The 16,826-nt window shown below is 45.3% G+C and overlaps 1 protein-coding gene across 10 annotated transcripts in view; it reads left to right on the plus strand.

Annotated features, from left to right (window-relative positions):
- CHD2 (chromodomain helicase DNA binding protein 2) overlaps window positions 1–16,826 on the plus strand; it is a 73,638-nt gene that overhangs the window by 32,263 nt on the left and 24,549 nt on the right. For 5 of the 10 annotated variants that reach the window (XM_075100624.1, XM_075100625.1, XM_075100626.1 and 2 more), the window contains 11 exons: window positions 2,318–2,404; window positions 8,793–8,854; window positions 10,182–10,304; window positions 10,636–10,785; window positions 11,676–11,809; window positions 12,461–12,686; window positions 13,419–13,519; window positions 14,199–14,243; window positions 14,403–14,578; window positions 15,260–15,384; window positions 15,989–16,205. In XM_075100624.1, the coding sequence (XP_074956725.1) occupies window positions 2,318–2,404; window positions 8,793–8,854; window positions 10,182–10,304; window positions 10,636–10,785; window positions 11,676–11,809; window positions 12,461–12,686; window positions 13,419–13,519; window positions 14,199–14,243; window positions 14,403–14,578; window positions 15,260–15,384; window positions 15,989–16,205 (1,446 nt within the window). Of the gene's footprint in view, window positions 1–2,317; window positions 2,405–3,470; window positions 3,593–8,792; window positions 8,855–10,181; window positions 10,305–10,635; window positions 10,786–11,675; window positions 11,810–12,460; window positions 12,687–13,418; window positions 13,520–14,198; window positions 14,244–14,402; window positions 14,579–15,259; window positions 15,385–15,988; window positions 16,206–16,826 lie in introns of all 10 variants that reach the window. The other 5 variants (XM_075100629.1, XM_075100630.1, XM_075100631.1 and 2 more) reach the window with 2 other exon arrangements.

Raw genomic sequence — 16,826 nt, forward strand, 5'->3', positions numbered from 1 at the left:
AGCTATTTAACTTTTATTATTTATTATGTCCAGAACAGTGGTTCTTTGTGTGTTTTGGAGTTTTTTTCTGCAGCTTTCCAGCTTACCCCCTAGTAATACCCCCCCCCCCCCCCCCAAAAAAAAAAAATAGCCAGGTTTGCCTTCTACCTGTTGCTGTGCAGGAGGAAAAGGGATTGCAGGTGTTGAATGCATGTGGGGTCCCTCTGGTGAGCACCTGCCCAGTGCAGAAACTGTGCCTTGGGTACCTGCTTTCCGTAAGGGATGGAGGCACCCGAGTAACGCAGTGTGGTGTGAGGAGAGAAAGAGGAGCCCAAATCCCCATTTGGAGACAGGAACTTGGTGAACTGAGTTTACCTGGAGGGAGGAAAATCAGGTTAGGTCAGGGTTTTTTTTTTTTTGTGATGTGTAACTGTCCTGTTCTCAGCTATGGTTTGCACTTTGCACAGCTTGCTCATGCGAGTGAGTTTTATGGAGAAAGTTGCTACGTATGTAAAGACTGAGAAGGACGGTGCTTTCAGCCAGCACTCCCCATGTACTTGCGAGGGATAAGCGAAGGGTTCTGTTACCAGCTTCTCCCTCTGATAAATCTCTAGGCTGTTGGCTCAGGTCATGGCTAAATCCCCCATGTTCAGACTGGCAAGAAAGGATGTGTTTATAAGGCAGTTGTGGTAACACAATATTAAAATTTGTTTTACTATTGGTAAGTGGGGACTGAAGGAAGCTTGCTCTTCCTCTGTGGGCTTCTAAGAGCATGTCCCTAATGATAAACATAAAAATTATCCTATAAGGGAGCACATCCATACACATAGTGATAATTAGCATGGATGAAACATGAAAAGGTCAGGGCACCCTCTAATAAGAAAGCCTCTCCCTTCCTTAATTTCTCTGTTAATGGGTGTTTTCCCTAGCTAGGTCTAACCTAGGCATGTTGGTACCTGTTCTGCTTGAATAACCAATGCAATTAATTATTATATTATTGTTTATTTTGTATTTCTGTCTAGATACACCCATGAAGGTGAGGTTAACTTGCATTAGGTGCTATTCAGATTTGTCATGGGAGTTGATCCCTCAGCCAAAAACTGTGCCATTTAAAAGATGAAAAGACAAGTTCTTCAAACGGTTTGGGGAATATTCTGAGTTTTTCTTTCATGTGAATTTATCTCTGTACTCTTATGCCCGACAGATACACACCTTCACAATCTGCCTGTGCAGTGTTATCCCATTACTCCTTTAACAGCAGCAGAAAAATTGCTGGGCTGCAGCTTTGTATTCATTATGCTCTCAATCTCTAGTTGCTGCTACATCTGGCACTGTATTTTGATTTCCTTCTCCTGCCAGTAGCTTGCACAGACATTTAAGGACTGGAGGGAGAGAGAAGTAGAGGGAGAATGAATAGGTTTAGAAAACTGTAAGAGGATAAGCTCCTGGGGGAGAGAGGGATTGTTGGTGTAGGTGTTTGAAAGGCATTGTTGGTGGTTTGTATCTGCCCTGTAAATCTTCTGGTGTCCTGTGTCACCAACACAGCTCTGCATTCATGTCCCTTAGGGCATCAGTTCTTGTCTCCCCCTCCTCCTGTCCATCCAACAAGAACAAATGCATGCTGTTCTACACAGTGTATTAAACTATTTATGGCCTGGTTACAGCAAATAGAGCACGACCATTCCCAGTAGTCGGCTCTGCACATCCACATGTCCTGCGCTGCCAAACCGCATTCGCATCAGTGCATTCAGGAGAAGAACCGGCAGTCCTGCCACCTCGCCTCGCCAAAGAACAGGGTGTCCCGGTCCATTTGCCATCCAGGCTGGGCCACAGAATTCACTTCTGAAGTAGCTGCTGGTGATGTCACGTCAGGCAGCTGGTGGGGTTTTCCATACAGAAAGGAATTGTGGTGGAAGCTGTTAGTGACAGTGAATTGTCCCTTTGTGTTGGTACGTCCATGCATTCCACTCCACGTGCAGGGTGTTGCCTCCTTACCTTCAGCACCATTGCTTGCCGAGGCTGGCTATCTCAGCCTCTGCCCTTCAGCCTGAATGAGCTGGAGAGTAATTTGTACCCTGATGGAAAGATGAACCACTGTAAAGATAACGGTGAGGTAAAATATGCTGCTTCAGAGGGTTACCAAATACCTCAAAATAATGATAATCCTTTTCAGCCAGTTTTTTTTTGAAGTATCCAGCTACTCACTGGTTGCTAATTCCCTAATGGGTTTATGTTGATTTTTTTTCTTAAAAAAAGAACTTTCACCATCAAACTTCTCTAAAAATGTCAGGAATAATCGGGGTGAAGCAGGCCTTCTGATGGTCTGTTTATTTTGCAGATGTGGGAAGAATATCCTGATGTTTATGGGGTTAGGAGGTCAAACCGAAGCAGACAAGAACCATCGCGATTTAATATAAAAGATGAGGTAAGGAAAAAAAAAAAAGATGAGGAATTACTGAATATATAGAAACAACCAAATCCAAAAAGCAAAAGCGGGTCTCGTCTGCATTGCCTTGTAAACACCAAGTCCTAGCTTGGTGCGTGGATGTTGGAGCTCGCAGTTAAGGTCCCAGTCCTGCAGTTGGATCCGCTTGGCCTGAGACCTCTGGAGTCAGCGGGACGCTGCGTGGGCTGAGATCTGCATGCACTGATCTGATTGCTGGAATGGGGCGTAATGCAAGTCATGCTCTGCTGTAGAAACGTCCTGGAGAGAATGAGGCTGTGGAAAAAAAAAAAAAACAAAACACAAACCCAAAGCAAAACACAACACAAATCCAACCAGGAATAAAGGAAACTTCCCAGAAGCACCTCACAACAACAAAACAGTCATTGTTGCCCATCCTGGAATCGATCACGCTGATAATGCATTTGTGTGTATTCAGCTTTATGAACCATCACTTTTCTTTGGTTGAATATTGGGGAGTCTTTTGTGCTTCAGTTGGAGGTGACAGTGGTCAGAACCTGGCAGACAAACCTTCTAATTGTTTCTTTTTCAGAACATTGTTTTTTTTTTTCCTGAAGGTGCAGGAATTAGTTGCCACCTTCATTTACATCAAACAGGCTTTCTGCATACAGCTTTTCATCTGCAGGCCTTCAGGAAGGCTGAGTAGCTATAGCAGGGGGGAAAGAAAACCAGAGAGGCTTAGACCGAAAGGAAAGTTTGGGGCTTAAAGGTAGGTACAGAAACATGGTTGGGAATCTGAAGAAAAGTAGCCAGATTTTCAGCAGAGCGGAGCCCAGTGGAGCGCTCCGGCAGCCAGGCTGTTTGTGCGTCACCGCCGAAGTATGTGTTTGGATGCTCGAGGGGTCCGAGGCGTGCGGCAGACACAGGTCTCTGGCTCCTTGCTCTGGTGCGTTATCGTTGAGCCTTGTGGCATTCCCAGTGCCACCGCCTGCCTCCCCAGACTCCTGTGCTGGATGTCCCGCATAGCAGCAGGTTAGGAAGGGGCGCGGGGCACATCATTGACTTAGCTTTTGTTTTCCTTTTCAAGTTCGGCAAAGCCCAGGCTCGCTGGCCACCTCTCTGTGCGATGCCCCGGCATGCACTGTGCTGGCGATGTCACACCCACCACAGACCTCCGCTGCAGACCCGAGTGCCCTGTTAGGGGCTCAGGTAAGTCCCGTCTTTTTTTGTTTTACAATATTACGTGGTTTTGCAAATGTTGTTTTCTTTTTCGATATCTTTATTTCCTACTACTTAAGGTACGATAAAGATTAAAAAAAAAAAAATTCCGAGATGTAAAAACTTTGCTATACCACAAAATATTGTAAAAAACAAAAAAAAAAAAGTCCTCCAAATGACCCCACTGCCACTTTCGTGAAAGAGAAAGCCGACATTAACAAAATTGGACCACCCATTTCCCCCCTCTCTCCCAAAGCAACGCTGACCGGTCCCCATAGGGCAACTCCCATCTGCAGCAGAGTCTGATGGAGGGTGTGACGTGTCAGGAGCACAGTGCTGGGGCCTCGCAAAGAGCAGGAGGAGATGATGGAAAGTCTTGCTTTTGGAAGACCTAAACGCCAAGAGAGAGGAAATAGCGTAGCTCGAGCCTGCATGGTGCTGAGCATTCCTTGCTGCTGCTGGAGCTGGCAGAGACCCAAGGCGCTTGACACCTCTTAAGATTGCTTTTTACCTTTACAGGGTTAATCCTGTCGCCAGAGTGACCTGCCCTTGTCGCTTGCTGCTTGGGACTTCCAGCACAGTGTCTAGGGGCTTTTAATTGCCTTCTTCCCTAACGCTTCTCTGCAGTATTAGCAAACAGCATTGCCCAGGCAGCGTGGCAGGCTCAGAGGGCAGAACAAGAATCAGCCATTGCACCTCCCTGAGCGCTGCCCTGTGACTCACCCTGGTCAGGGGAGATCGCGCGTAGGTGGAGGTGGTTCAGTGTTTGGGGCACTGTTCAATCGCTAGTCTGTCCTCTGAGACCAGCAGTTTGGGCAGGGTTTTTTCTGTGTTAGAAATGATTGCCTTCTGGGAACTGCCCGGAGGCCACTGGGCACGTTGTAGAGGTCTCTGAGCTGCAGTCAGAGAGGGTGATAACTTGCGATCAATACTGAGGCGTGGGCTGAAAGATCAGGAAGCGAAAGTGCAGTTTTGCATAGGGGTACAGAGCTGCTCAGAGGACTAGAGCTGTATCCAGGAATAAGAGCACATGTGAGATTTTTAGTAAAAACAGTACTTGCCCATGCGTTTTCTTTGCAGTTAATAAATCAGCTTCAGGTTTCAGCCAGGGGAAGTGAGACGTGCAGAGCCAGGTGCCTTTCAGAGTATTCTGGGGCAGTCAAGAAATAAATGTGCCCAAAACAGACACAGCCCTTTTGCTATGAAAAGGATGGTTTGAGATTGGAGTTAGTAACAAATGTCACGGTGCATCTTTGCGAGTCATGCACCAGAGGTGTTCCCAAAATACAGTTGATTTAATTATTTAAAAAAAAAATTCTGCTCATTTGCATTTTGATTAATGCTTGCCTCATGTCTTTGAGGAAGGTTCAAACACTACCGGTATCACCGGGAGAGAGAACTTCAGCAGACATAAGAAAACTAACCCAGCAAGCTCAGATTCTCCAGCTTTTCTGGAGCACTGGACCTGGGCCTCTGTTAAGCCTGAAATGAGCAAATCCTCACTTTGACTTTAGTCTGAAATTTTTCTTGCCTCTGTTTAAGCAAGCCTTCATCTCTCCTACTAGGCAGCATGAGCTCAAGAGGCTTGCCTGCACCATGCCTATGGCCTTGAGTCTCTTTCTCCTGCCCTGAGCCAGCAGTGAGGACTCTTGTAGACAGTCTGTAGGACCAGAACATTAAAGCTGCTGCTGCGTTGCCCTGCTTGGTGCTACGTACGCAGCATCATTATGTTTTGTACAGCACTGCTCTGCAGCAAAATGCAGCATAATTAATCTAGTAAAAGTGCGTGCATTTTTAAGTGCTGGGAAAGAGAATAAATCAGATGGGAGGTGTCATTGACGAGTGGGGAGGCTGATCCCTTCAGCTGGAGGTGGGGAAAGTAAATTGTAAGAGACCAGTTCCTAGTCCAGTTGGAAGTAGTGGTGCAGGAATAAGCTGGGCATGTTTATAGTGTTTGGTAGGGGAAGGGGAACTAGGGAAGGCAAGTCATCTTTCTCCTTGGCCACAGCAGCAGCACCCTGGAGGGGCAGCCTGAGCCCAGCAGAGTTTTACCAGTGCTGGTACTCAGGCCCTGAGAGCGAGGAGTGTGCACCTGGCATCTCTTGCTTGGCTGACAAAACCCCTGGTGGGGACTTGGAGACGGATTTTGTCAGCTTAGCTTGTGTCATTCAGGGAGATGATGTTATTAAAATTCAAGTTGCATGCGATTTCCCAACCGGTCTGCTTCCTGATGATGGTAGGTGGCAGGCTGGAGTGCAGACGGGACCTCAGGTGCATGCTCTGGACCTGGCGTGCTCCCAGTGTCCTGGTTATCGTCTGCGCTTCCTTAATCGAGGAATTTACCGCCAGCCCAAGCCTGTGGGTTGATGTTGATAATGGAGTGTTACAAGCACAAGCTCTGTTTGTGCTGCAGAGTCCAAGGCAGGGGTGCAAATCTCACCCTTGGGCTGATTTGAGCAAGTCAGCATAGAGTTTTGCAGCTGGGTCCTGAAATGTGGATTTAAGTGGAATTAAGAGGTTGCTAAAATGAGCTTAAGCTTTAAAAAAAAAGTCTATTATTCTTTATGTATAAAATGGTAGAAAGCAGCTTTCAGCCAGGGGTTGGAGCCTGGCACCCCAGGGTCAGGAAGCCAGGAGGAGTTGGTGAGAAGGCGACATTGGTCTGTGGTAGGCGAGGGAGTGGGGAGGAAAGGCTGAGTCACCAGCGGCTGGGCGCGGGGCTGCAGGCACGGCGCTTCCCAGCACTCAGGCAGGGAGGATGTGGGAGCACAAGGCAGGCAGATGACTCAGGCTGGGGACTGGCTGTGTCAGAGGAGATAGAGCTGGGCTTGACACAAATCCAAAAAAGACAATGGTGTCTTTGAAAAAACATAACTGAAGGCGGCTGAATTGCAGTCACAAGCTAAATTTTTCAAGGCAGAAAAGAGGTGAGGAAAAGACGAGTCATTAAGAGATGAGCATCAGCTTCGTAGAGATAGCAACAGAGCAGAGGGAGAGTTAGAGGCATTAGGAAAATGGTCACTAGAAACTTAGAAAATGGGATTTTGGCAAAGAAGTGGAGTTACTTTCAAAGAGTCAAAGGTTGTATTTGGTTTTCTCCAAATCTCATCTTGTCTGACGCAGAGCAGAAGAGAAATCCACCTCTCTTTACTGGTGGCTTGCCAAAGGACAGCAAAAAGTAAATGTGCATTGAGGGGCAGCTCTCAAAAGTTGGAATGGCAAAGCAGCATACTTCAGAAAGCGGATAAGAGATTAAAAGAGAAAAAGAAAACTGAGGACTTTTAAACTTTGCTGTGTTGAAACTGAACTCTGTGGAATGCTTAGCTTATGTTGCAAGGGTAGGTAGGGCTCTCCGTGATGCTCACCAGTCACCTGCTTCCTGGATGCTTGGTCTATGAGACAGGGATTTCATACAGGGCCGTGAAACAGGTGGATGAACACGCGTTTGTAATGAGATACAGTGCAAAAGGTGTTATTGTGTCACTTGTAAATCTGACACCAAACCACTGTGAAATTCAGCAAAGCTCTTGGTCTAATGTGGCATTCAGTATTTCAGTATATTTGAATGGAAACACTGATAAAGGGAGGAGGAGATTTCTGTTGGTGGAAGGGAAACTGGAAAATGGAGATAAAGGATGCAGAAAGAAAGTGGGGGGGGACAGCCCTCCAGAGCCTTGACATTTTTCATGCTGCAGCTCACACCATTTCACAGAATACTTGAGTGAACAGCTCTCGGCTGTAAGCTTTGCTGGCTGTAGCTAGGAGGGTTGTGGGCGTACCAGGAGATGCAAACTGAGGTACCCATGGTGATGGACAGGCATCACCTAGAGCTAAAGCTGAATGCTGCAGCAAAAAGCAGTATGAAATGGAAGATTTCCAATAAGCGTGTAGAGCAAGCAGTCTTGGAGGCCACTTCTATCGTTTTAATACTCCTTTAGAAATCTCACGTTGGTTTCTTCAGTTTTCTCCATGCAAATTTGTGTTTTCTGGGGCAAGTGTATAAGACTAAGTCATCTGTTGGTTGAGGGGCGTTATTTGTGTGATAATCTGTTTTTACAGTTGACTAGTTTTTACAAAAATGGGGTTGTGTACAACCCGCCTAAAGGTTTTCAGGGTTTTTTTGAGCTATCTTGGTCTGTAGGAGTTAATGACACCCACATTTAAAATAGTACATCAAGTAGTTAGAATATCTCTAGATATATTTAGCCAGAGCGACTTCACTGGTGGAGACTGGAGGATTAGAAGGAAGCAAAGCAGCAGGGCATGGCTCTGACCCAGTCAGGTCCTCGGCAACTTAGGAAACCGAGGACACTCTTGTGATGAGAATACTGTCTTTTTATAAGAAATTCCTTCCTTATAGGAAGTTTCTCTAATGAAGGCAGAGATCATAATGCATTTGTGTGCCTGAAAAAGTTTCTGCAATCACAGACACTAAGCCTGAACACCCCCAAATATTGCAGGATTCCTTCTGAAATGGCAAGTATGGGCGCTCACAAAACTACATTCGGCTGCTGCACTTTCAGTTAAAAGCCTTGTAAAATAGCTGAGCCTCAGCACTGCGTCAGGCCCTGAAAGTGCTGTCCAGAAAGCACAAAGTCATGCTGCTGCCTGAGCTGCTGCCTGATTCTGAACCCTCAGGCAGGAGTGATGCTCGCCTTGCACCATAGGCAGAGGTAGCAGCAGCTGAGCTGCCCTCTCTCTGGGGTACATTTTGCTTCCGGTGCCGGGCAGTGCAAGGTTTGGTGGGTTAAATTCATGCTGTGGTTTTGTAATCCATGGGGTATTGTACACACTGCAGGACTCCTTGGCCACTGCTGCCACTGAGACGGCATCTGCCAGGTATTGGAGGTTGATGCTGAGGGGTAGGTGGGTCGCAGCCTTGCGCATCCCAAGCTCAGGGACTCCAGAACAGATGTAGTAGAGCTCTCCATCCTTTCTGCAGATTTACCTTCTTCATGCTGCGAGCACAGCGGCACTAACCCTGCAGCTGAGGTGGCGCAGAGGGAATGGTGCTGGGCAGCTGGCTGCTCTTTTGCAGCCCCATCGCACCAAAGCATCCTTCCAGTGCTGCAGTGAAAGAGCAGTCGAGCTGTGTCTGAGCTCAGACCGTGTGCATGTGTTTCGGTTGCGCCCTTGAGGAGACAGTCCAGAGTGAAGCCTACAACCTAATTTTCTTTCTTTTCAATTAAAGGCAAGTAGTGAATCTGAAAATGAGAGCCCAAAAAGAAGAGGCCAGAAGCAAATGAAAAAAACGTAAGTTTCTAGGGAAAGGCTTTTGAATGGTGGTACTTTGTCTTTTTTTAGTTTTCAAAGCAGTAGTATTGGATTGTTTGATAGGCATTGTCAACGTGGAGAGCTTCTAAAATAAATTATTTAATATTTCCAGTAATACTACTTTGGATGACTAAAATTGAAGTATGAATATGGGCGTACAGATGGATGCAACTTCCCAGCTTTTCTTTTGTTTATGTTTTTCCACTTTGCCTGTGACAGAATCTGAACAAGTCAGGTTCACTTTCTGTTGTCAGTCTTTCGCTTCTCCATCAGGTTACTTATTCTCCTTCAGAGATACTTAAAAGTGTTTAATCCCTGCTCCTCTCCCCTTTTTGATTAGTAGAGAATAAAATGCCAAATTATTATCCTTTATCTTTCAAAACCCTCTGCTACAACAGAAGACCTTCCATAAAGGATATTTTGGATGCCTGATCACCATGACTGAATTCACTTAGTCCTATTTTACTGCCTTTTTCTACCTAATAAGTACCTTCTATTTTTCCCAAACGCTAAAACGAACTGAAGGGAACTGCACAGCAGCCTGCTGGAGAAAACTTAAACATAGCCATGTCTTTTAATTTTTCATTCAGTTGTACGCACCAGTGCAGAACAAGAGGGAAGGTAATACAGCGCAGGGAAGACTGTGGTAGTATGGACCTCTCCTGAGCAAGGGGAATAATCTCATACTCCTTGGAGGGAGGAGAGGCTCTCCTTCAAGGGGAATTTCAGAACTGCAGCTTTGCTCTAATTGCCCACAGGGAACCTGCTTTCTTCCACTAACGATACGGCATGATTTGGCTTCGCACTTGGAAACTTTAATTGCCTGAATTTAGATGGCAAGAGAATTCTTGCTCTGTTTTCTGGGCTACAAAGAGATCACGTAACTGTGCATGTTGTGGCTTATACTCCATAAGTGAAAGTGAGCACTCATAAGATTTTTCTAGCTCATTTGAGGAATGCAGAAGTGGAAATGAAAAATATATAAAGTGAAGCATTTGCCCACCCAGTTGTAAGACTTACAGCTCTGCCACAGGCACTGTTGTAGTATGTGTTAAGAGCCACTCTCGCTCAAGATATACTGCCCCTACATGAACAAACACCTAGGTGACTGAGGCCACTTCCTAAAAGCAGAGAATCATGCCATAAAATCCCCCATGTGTTGCACTGAATGGCCAAGGGTGCAGTTTTGGACTTTTTCTTGTAATTATGGCCTGCTAGTATTAACCTAGATGACTTGGATGTTTGCTTAGCCAAGTATTTCTGTGGAAATATGATTGCCCTTCATGACCTACATTTCTGACTGTAGAAACAAATGGAAAAGAGAGGTCTCTGGTGAAGATGAGGATGAAGATGGAGGGGAGCAAGGCACCAGTGGAGAGAGTGAGCCTGAACCGAAGAAAGTTAAATCAAGAAGACCTGTCCAAAGGAGGTAAGGAGTCCTTGGTTCAGTCTGTCTCTTTTTCTGCATATGTCTCTTCTGCCTGTGCTGGCTGGAGGGGTAATCTCTATTTATCGCTGAAGAAGGGTTTTTTCCTGCAATATTACCCTTGTTTACGACCTAATAAAACTAGGACCTAGTTACTCTCTCATCTACCCATTTCATGCTCCAGTGTGTGATGCAGTGGTTTCCATGGTAGATAGAGCAGACTAAATCCCTAGGAGTCTAATATTAGAGATTCATGCTTTCTTAAAGACTTACTAAAATGGATGTTTAAGAAAAAACATGCTGTATTATGGCTTTCTGTTAATTCTTATTTCAGAACAGTTGCCAAAACCAATGTTAAAAAGCCTCACAAACCCCAGCGTGGGAAGAAGAGAAAGAAACCGGACTCATCTGAAGATGATGATGATGACGAAGATGATGAGACTCCCAAGAGACAGACTCGACGAAGAGCAGCCAAAAATGTCAGGTATCAAGAAGCGTGGGGTTGCTTCGTGATGAGAGCTGGCTGGCTGGGGAAGAGGGGGCACCAGATGGGCCACCCTGACTCCCTGTGTGATCCTGCAGAGAGAACCAGCTCTGCCCCACAGATACCTGTTGGCTGAGATATGGTTCTTTTGACAGGCTCATGCTGCAAGCATCTGACTTCTCTTTACTTTGTTTTGTAAAGGAGGGAATGTTTACCAGTCCCTCTCAAAGAAATGTGAGGAGGTTTGCATAACGTTTCTGAAGAACTCCCAGATGAGATTAAGAATTGTAAAAAATAGATTAAAACAAGCTGTGCTAGATTGGACCAATTGTCTGAGAGTGGCTAACAGGTAACGCCTTGGGACAGAGTGTTGAGACATGGTGGAAGTAAAGCACTATCCATTCCCTAATATACTTCCTCACCTTTTGGCAGCCCTAATAAGGGACTTGTAAAGAGCCACTCAAAGAATATTTTTGGTGGTAAATGTTCATCAAAGATGAGAAGTGTAGTTCCTAGGGCAGTGCAGGCACCCATGCAACCTCTCGATGCCCTGCAGCCTGCATTGTTAAACCTAAAACCTTTCACCAGATAGAGGAAATTTTCTCTGTTGATGGTCTTGCTTCTGCTGCAGGGATTGTTCCACCTCCTCATGAAGCATCTGTTGTTGGCCATGGTCAGGAAAAGTATATGGACAAGATAGAGCATTAATCTGAAAAAGTGTAGCTATCTGAGCATCTCAGGGGAAAATACTGAATGGCTAACTTAAATGCGTGTGCTAAACCCCAGGATAAATGCAGGAGAAGGCTTGTCTCCAGTCCATGCTGTTCTGTGGGTTTTGGGACTGGAAAGAGCCAAGGGCTTTTTATCAGTTTGGTTTTAATTTTGTTCAGCTACAAAGAAGATGATGATTTTGAGACTGATTCTGATGACCTGATAGAGATGACTGGGGAAGGAGCTGATGAACAGCAAGACAACAGTGAAACTATTGAGAAAGTCTTAGACATCAGGCTTGGAAAAAAAGGAGGTGCGTAGTTCTGGAGAAAGCCTTTATTTCTGATGTCAATTGTGCACTCACAGCACCTCTTGACCTGGTGCAATGCTTCTGCAACTTCAAAGTGGAGCCAAGGGTCGTTTTAGTGCCCTTCCCTTTCCTCTATGCCTCTTAATCATGTCTTCTAGCAGTTTTTGTAAAATCTAGTATTGAAAAACCTAAAATGTCAAGTTTATGTGCTTGGCAGCTTTCATTTAGTGTGCACGCGTTTTAAGGACACACTCATTGTTCTGCAATTCTTGCTTTTCTCTTCTTTGAAATATAAAGTACATCTTCCAGTAGAGTCACTTTTCATAGCTCTGTTGACAAAGCCATAATGAAAATAAAGCCGATGTTTTGTTCTCATAGCCTTACAAAAGTGTTTTTGTAAACCTGAGTTGTCGCGAACGTTTTCGAGAAACCTTTGAATTATACTTAAAGAACAAGCATTTATGATTGAGAGATTTAAACAGATTCTGCTGTGTGGAAAACTTGTGTGTGCCTGACTTATTGGATTGCAGATCTGTAGGATATTCTTTGTGCTGTCACAAAAGATGTATTAGAAAAATAACTTTCTGCTCTAATGCAGTTCATGTCCAGTGCTTGATAACAAAGGTACCGACTGCAGTCTGATTTCTTTTGCAGCCACTGGTGCTTCCACCACAGTGTATGCAACTGAAGCCAACGGCAACCCAAGTGCCGACTTTGACCCTGAAAAGGATGAGGGAGAAGTTCAGTACCTGATCAAATGGAAAGGCTGGTCATACATCCATAGCACATGGGAGAGTGAAGAGTCCCTGCAGCAGCAGAAAGTGAAGGGCTTGAAAAAGCTAGAAAACTTCAAGAAAAAAGAAGAGGAGATCAAGCAATGGTATGTGTTACTTAAATTGGTGATACGGCCTTGGGCGGATCTTTTTTAGCCAGAGGTTTGCAGAGTCAGGACTGAAAATATTTGATTTCTTCGTGCAAAGCATGTTTCATCCAAAGCAACTGGTTTTGGTGCACAACACTCACGTCTCTCTCTCCCTGCTGATGAACATGCCCCTCAGAAATGGTCTGTGGCCTTTGTGTTGGAAGAGGAGGCGTGAACTCCCCAATATTACCACTTCCCAGGCGTAACAATTGGGGTAGCTGGCAACAAATAAATGGTGCACAGATTCACCTGGCCCAGGAGGTGACGTGAGGTCCTGTAGCCTTATTGACCCTTGTTAACGATGGGCTTGTTTGTATACAAGTTTTTGCATCAGTTTATGTCCGACCTCCCCAGGAACTATAAGGGGAGCTTCGGCGTGTTTCCAAAGTGATAAAGCTGGAGTAGCAGCTTCTGTCTCTGAATCTGGTTTTGAGGCAGATTCTTGCAGCAGAATAAGGCATCATTTAACAGGGAGACAGTATGAACTTCTGTGATATTTGTGTCTCAGTATTGATTTGTAATTATAGGAAGTTTTAAGAAACATGTCATATAAGCAGTAGTCTGCTTCAGTGACTTGTCTGAATGACAGAACCATATAGGAAAGCAGAATTTCTGTGTGTGGCCTCCATGAGCATTAGGACAGAAGCATTGTAGTGTTTATTTTTTTAATTTTTTTTTTTTTGCATTTAGGCTGGGCAAGGTATCACCTGAAGATGTGGAATATTTCAACTGCCAACAAGAGCTAGCTTCAGAGCTGAACAAACAATATCAAATAGTGGAGAGAGTAATTGGTAGGTGAACATAACGCCTTTGTAAAGGGGTGAAGATGTGGAAGCTTTAATCTTTAGTGACAGCAGAATGAATGTACAGTGCTTTCTTCTTCCCTGTCCTCCAGTATCTCTGAGAATAGAACTGGTGTTAAGTGTATTTCAGTGTATGAAATTCAGGGATTTGAACAGTAGAAATCCAGGTTTACAGATCTGTATTTACAAGCAATACAAGCCAATCACTCTCTATGCCTGGAATACGGGATGATACACTAGTTTCCAGGGGGATGTTGAAGTTGCTGCTGCTGGTGGAGTTCTTTAACCTCCACCCTTTGGATGCAAGGTGTTTGCATCCAAAGCAGCAATACAGGCCTGGCTTTTGTGAGGACCACTTTCCGTGACATTGTGGTTGAGGATGTGGTTAGATTGCAAGGCTGCAAGGCAGCTCAGCGGTTAGATTTTCATGATTACTTATTAAAAATAAAAACAGGACTTACTGAGCACTTCAGTAATATCATAGGCGTGTCAGTCAGAGATGCCAGCATCCAGTTGCTTTGGGAATTGGCTTGGAGAGCTGTTTAATCTATCCCCAATATAATTCCTACAAAAATGCGTGGGGTGTGTGGCAGTGACAGCCTGCCTGCCCTGCTCCCTCTGCTGGCTGCCAGCACTCCAAACCCTTCCCTTCTGTCTCCAAACACAGCTGTGAAGACCAGCAAGTCTGCAACGGGACATTCAGATTTCCCAGGTAAAGAATAATTTTTTTGGGCCCTCTAAACTTTACCTACTAGCCAAGACCTGTCTTGTGGTGGTACGGGTGGTTCAGACTGCCCCTGTGAACCATGCTTGTGGTTCGGCCACAGAACCACAGCTGCTGAGGTTTGGGCTTTTTTTGCATATTTTTCAGCAAACAGTCGCAAAACATCCTCAAATGACCCTGAATACCTGTGTAAGTGGATGGGGCTGCCCTATGCTGAGTGCAGCTGGGAAGATGAGGCTCTGATAAGCAAGAAATTTCAGCACTGCATTGACAGCTTCAACAATCGTAACAACTCCAAAACTATTCCTACCCGGGACTGCAAGGTTTGCATGCTTCTCTTCTCTCCTTTTGCTGGGCTTCTCCAGGCTGGGTGATGATGCAAGCAGTGGGAATGTGAAGTTTTGTCAGGATAAATGTCAGAGAACGTTTTCCCATCCTCCCACCAGCGTTTGAATGGTTGTTTGCTGTTCTTGTATTGTACTTTAGGCAGAGATGAGAACCCCTTTTTGGTTTCACTTACTCTGTGCAAAGTGAGAATGTTGTGTCCCCCTGGGGAGTGGGAGGCTTAATTAATCGTTGCAAAGTGCTTCCTCCTCAGAAGGAGCTGCTGTAGAAATGCAAAGGTTTAATATCAGTTGGATGAAAAAACAGCACACCTGGGAAAAGAGAAAATCTGCGAGATGCTGATATAGTGCAGGAGAGGGACAGAGATAATGGGGGAAAAAGCAAGAAGACAAAAAAAAGAAAGTGGAGCTTTTTCGATCTACTGTGCATTGTGTACAGCTTACTACACTTTTGGTGAGACTCTCAGCCCTGGTCATCAGAACCAGAGGACAGCAGGCAAAACGTAACACTGCAGAGTGGTTTTCTGAACTGCAGACATAAGCACTGGCTAGGAAAATGTGGCCAGACTTTAACCAATGAATAGATATACACTTACTGCTGAGTTTTTCAACCTTACTTTGTCTTTTTCTTCAGTGGGCTTACAGCATCTTCTTTTCCAGGTATTGAAGCAGAGACCGAGGTTTGTTGCCTTGAAGAAACAGCCTTCTTACATTGGCGGTGAGAACCTGGAGCTGCGGGATTACCAGCTGGAGGGCCTCAACTGGCTCGCTCACTCGTGGTGCAAGTACGTACAGATGCTACGTGACGTTCGTTTTGTCCCAGTAGGATCTGGCCCTCTTGTTTTCAAGTGAGGTCTACTCATCCTGCTTTTGCAGCTGGAAGGATTTCAAATGTTATCACACCCAGCTGCATTTCAGACACCGCAAGCAGGAACTATCTAGAGCATGAACTTAAGAAACCTTGTGTGAAAACAAAAAGCATTTTCCCTGTCTGGGCCTGTTCACATAATGGACTTGGCTGCCGTGTGAGCCTAGTGCATATCAGCCCTAATTTTCCATTGCCCTAACTGAAAAAAGGGTTTCTGGCTCTGCATGCTTACACACTTGTTGAGGTCTTTGAGAAATGTCCTTCTAAAATTAGGCCACTTAGTCCCCTCTCCCTTTGCCTTTGTCCTTGCTTGCCAGTTTGCAGTGATCATAGTCTGTTCCTTCTTGCAAGTTATTGGGCCATGTACAATCTGCGTGTCCCTGGGGTCCACTTGGAAGCGTTCAGATAAATGTTTTTGCACTGCCCCTTCATGGATTGCTATGCATGCTGGTGCACAGTAAATTAGTAGTGGCGGACACACGCACTCAGACAGGGTTTATGTTTGTTCTCTTCCTTTTCAGGAGCAACAGCGTGATCCTGGCTGACGAAATGGGCCTGGGCAAGACAATTCAGACAATATCATTCCTGTCGTATCTTTTCCATCAACACCAGCTGTATGGCCCTTTCCTGGTGGTGGTGCCTTTGTCCACTCTCACCTCATGGCAGAGGGAGTTTGAAGTGTGGGCACCTGAGATAAATGTGGTGGTTTACATTGGAGACCTGATGAGCAGGAACATGGTGTGTAATTAGAAAGCAAAGGGTGTGGGGCTGGGTAGGAATGCTGGGTGCAAAGCAGCAGCTTCTGTGTAACGTGTGACACATTCTGCTGGAGAGGCGGAGGGGCAGTACTGCAGGCAGCTAGAGCTGGTGTAGCTGAGCACTTGGGTATAATTCGTTGTTGCAGGGACTTTCTACCTTATTTTCCCTTAGCATGGGCACAGGAGTATTAGCTTCCCTCAGAGGGTCTGGAAAACTGCTACTGCACTGGGCTGAAACATGCTGCAGTAGGCAGTATAGCAGCATAAAAGTGCTTGCCTCTTACGTTCTGAATTATTGAGGCAACGGAACACACAAATGTTGTGAGTCTAGTGGTATTGCCAGTGAGATGATGTGTTCATCTGGCAGATGAGGAGTAATGTCACAACAGCAAGCTGTTTTGCCCTTATTTTGTTACTTGTGCAAGGGCGGTTGATCCATGTGTGCGCTAAGACAAGCTGCTCCTTGGGCACCCTGAGCTCATCAAATGGCACCTTGAACAACAGGAGTTTGGACTATAGTCTCTGGCTGTAGCTACACTAAAATAATAATTATTAACTCTTTCCTTTCAATAACATTGGTTGAAGTTAACATTTGTCTCCT

The sequence above is a fragment of the Phalacrocorax aristotelis genome, chromosome 7 (genome assembly GCF_949628215.1).
Source record: "Phalacrocorax aristotelis chromosome 7, bGulAri2.1, whole genome shotgun sequence".
NCBI classification, from domain to species: domain Eukaryota; kingdom Metazoa; phylum Chordata; class Aves; order Suliformes; family Phalacrocoracidae; genus Phalacrocorax; species Phalacrocorax aristotelis.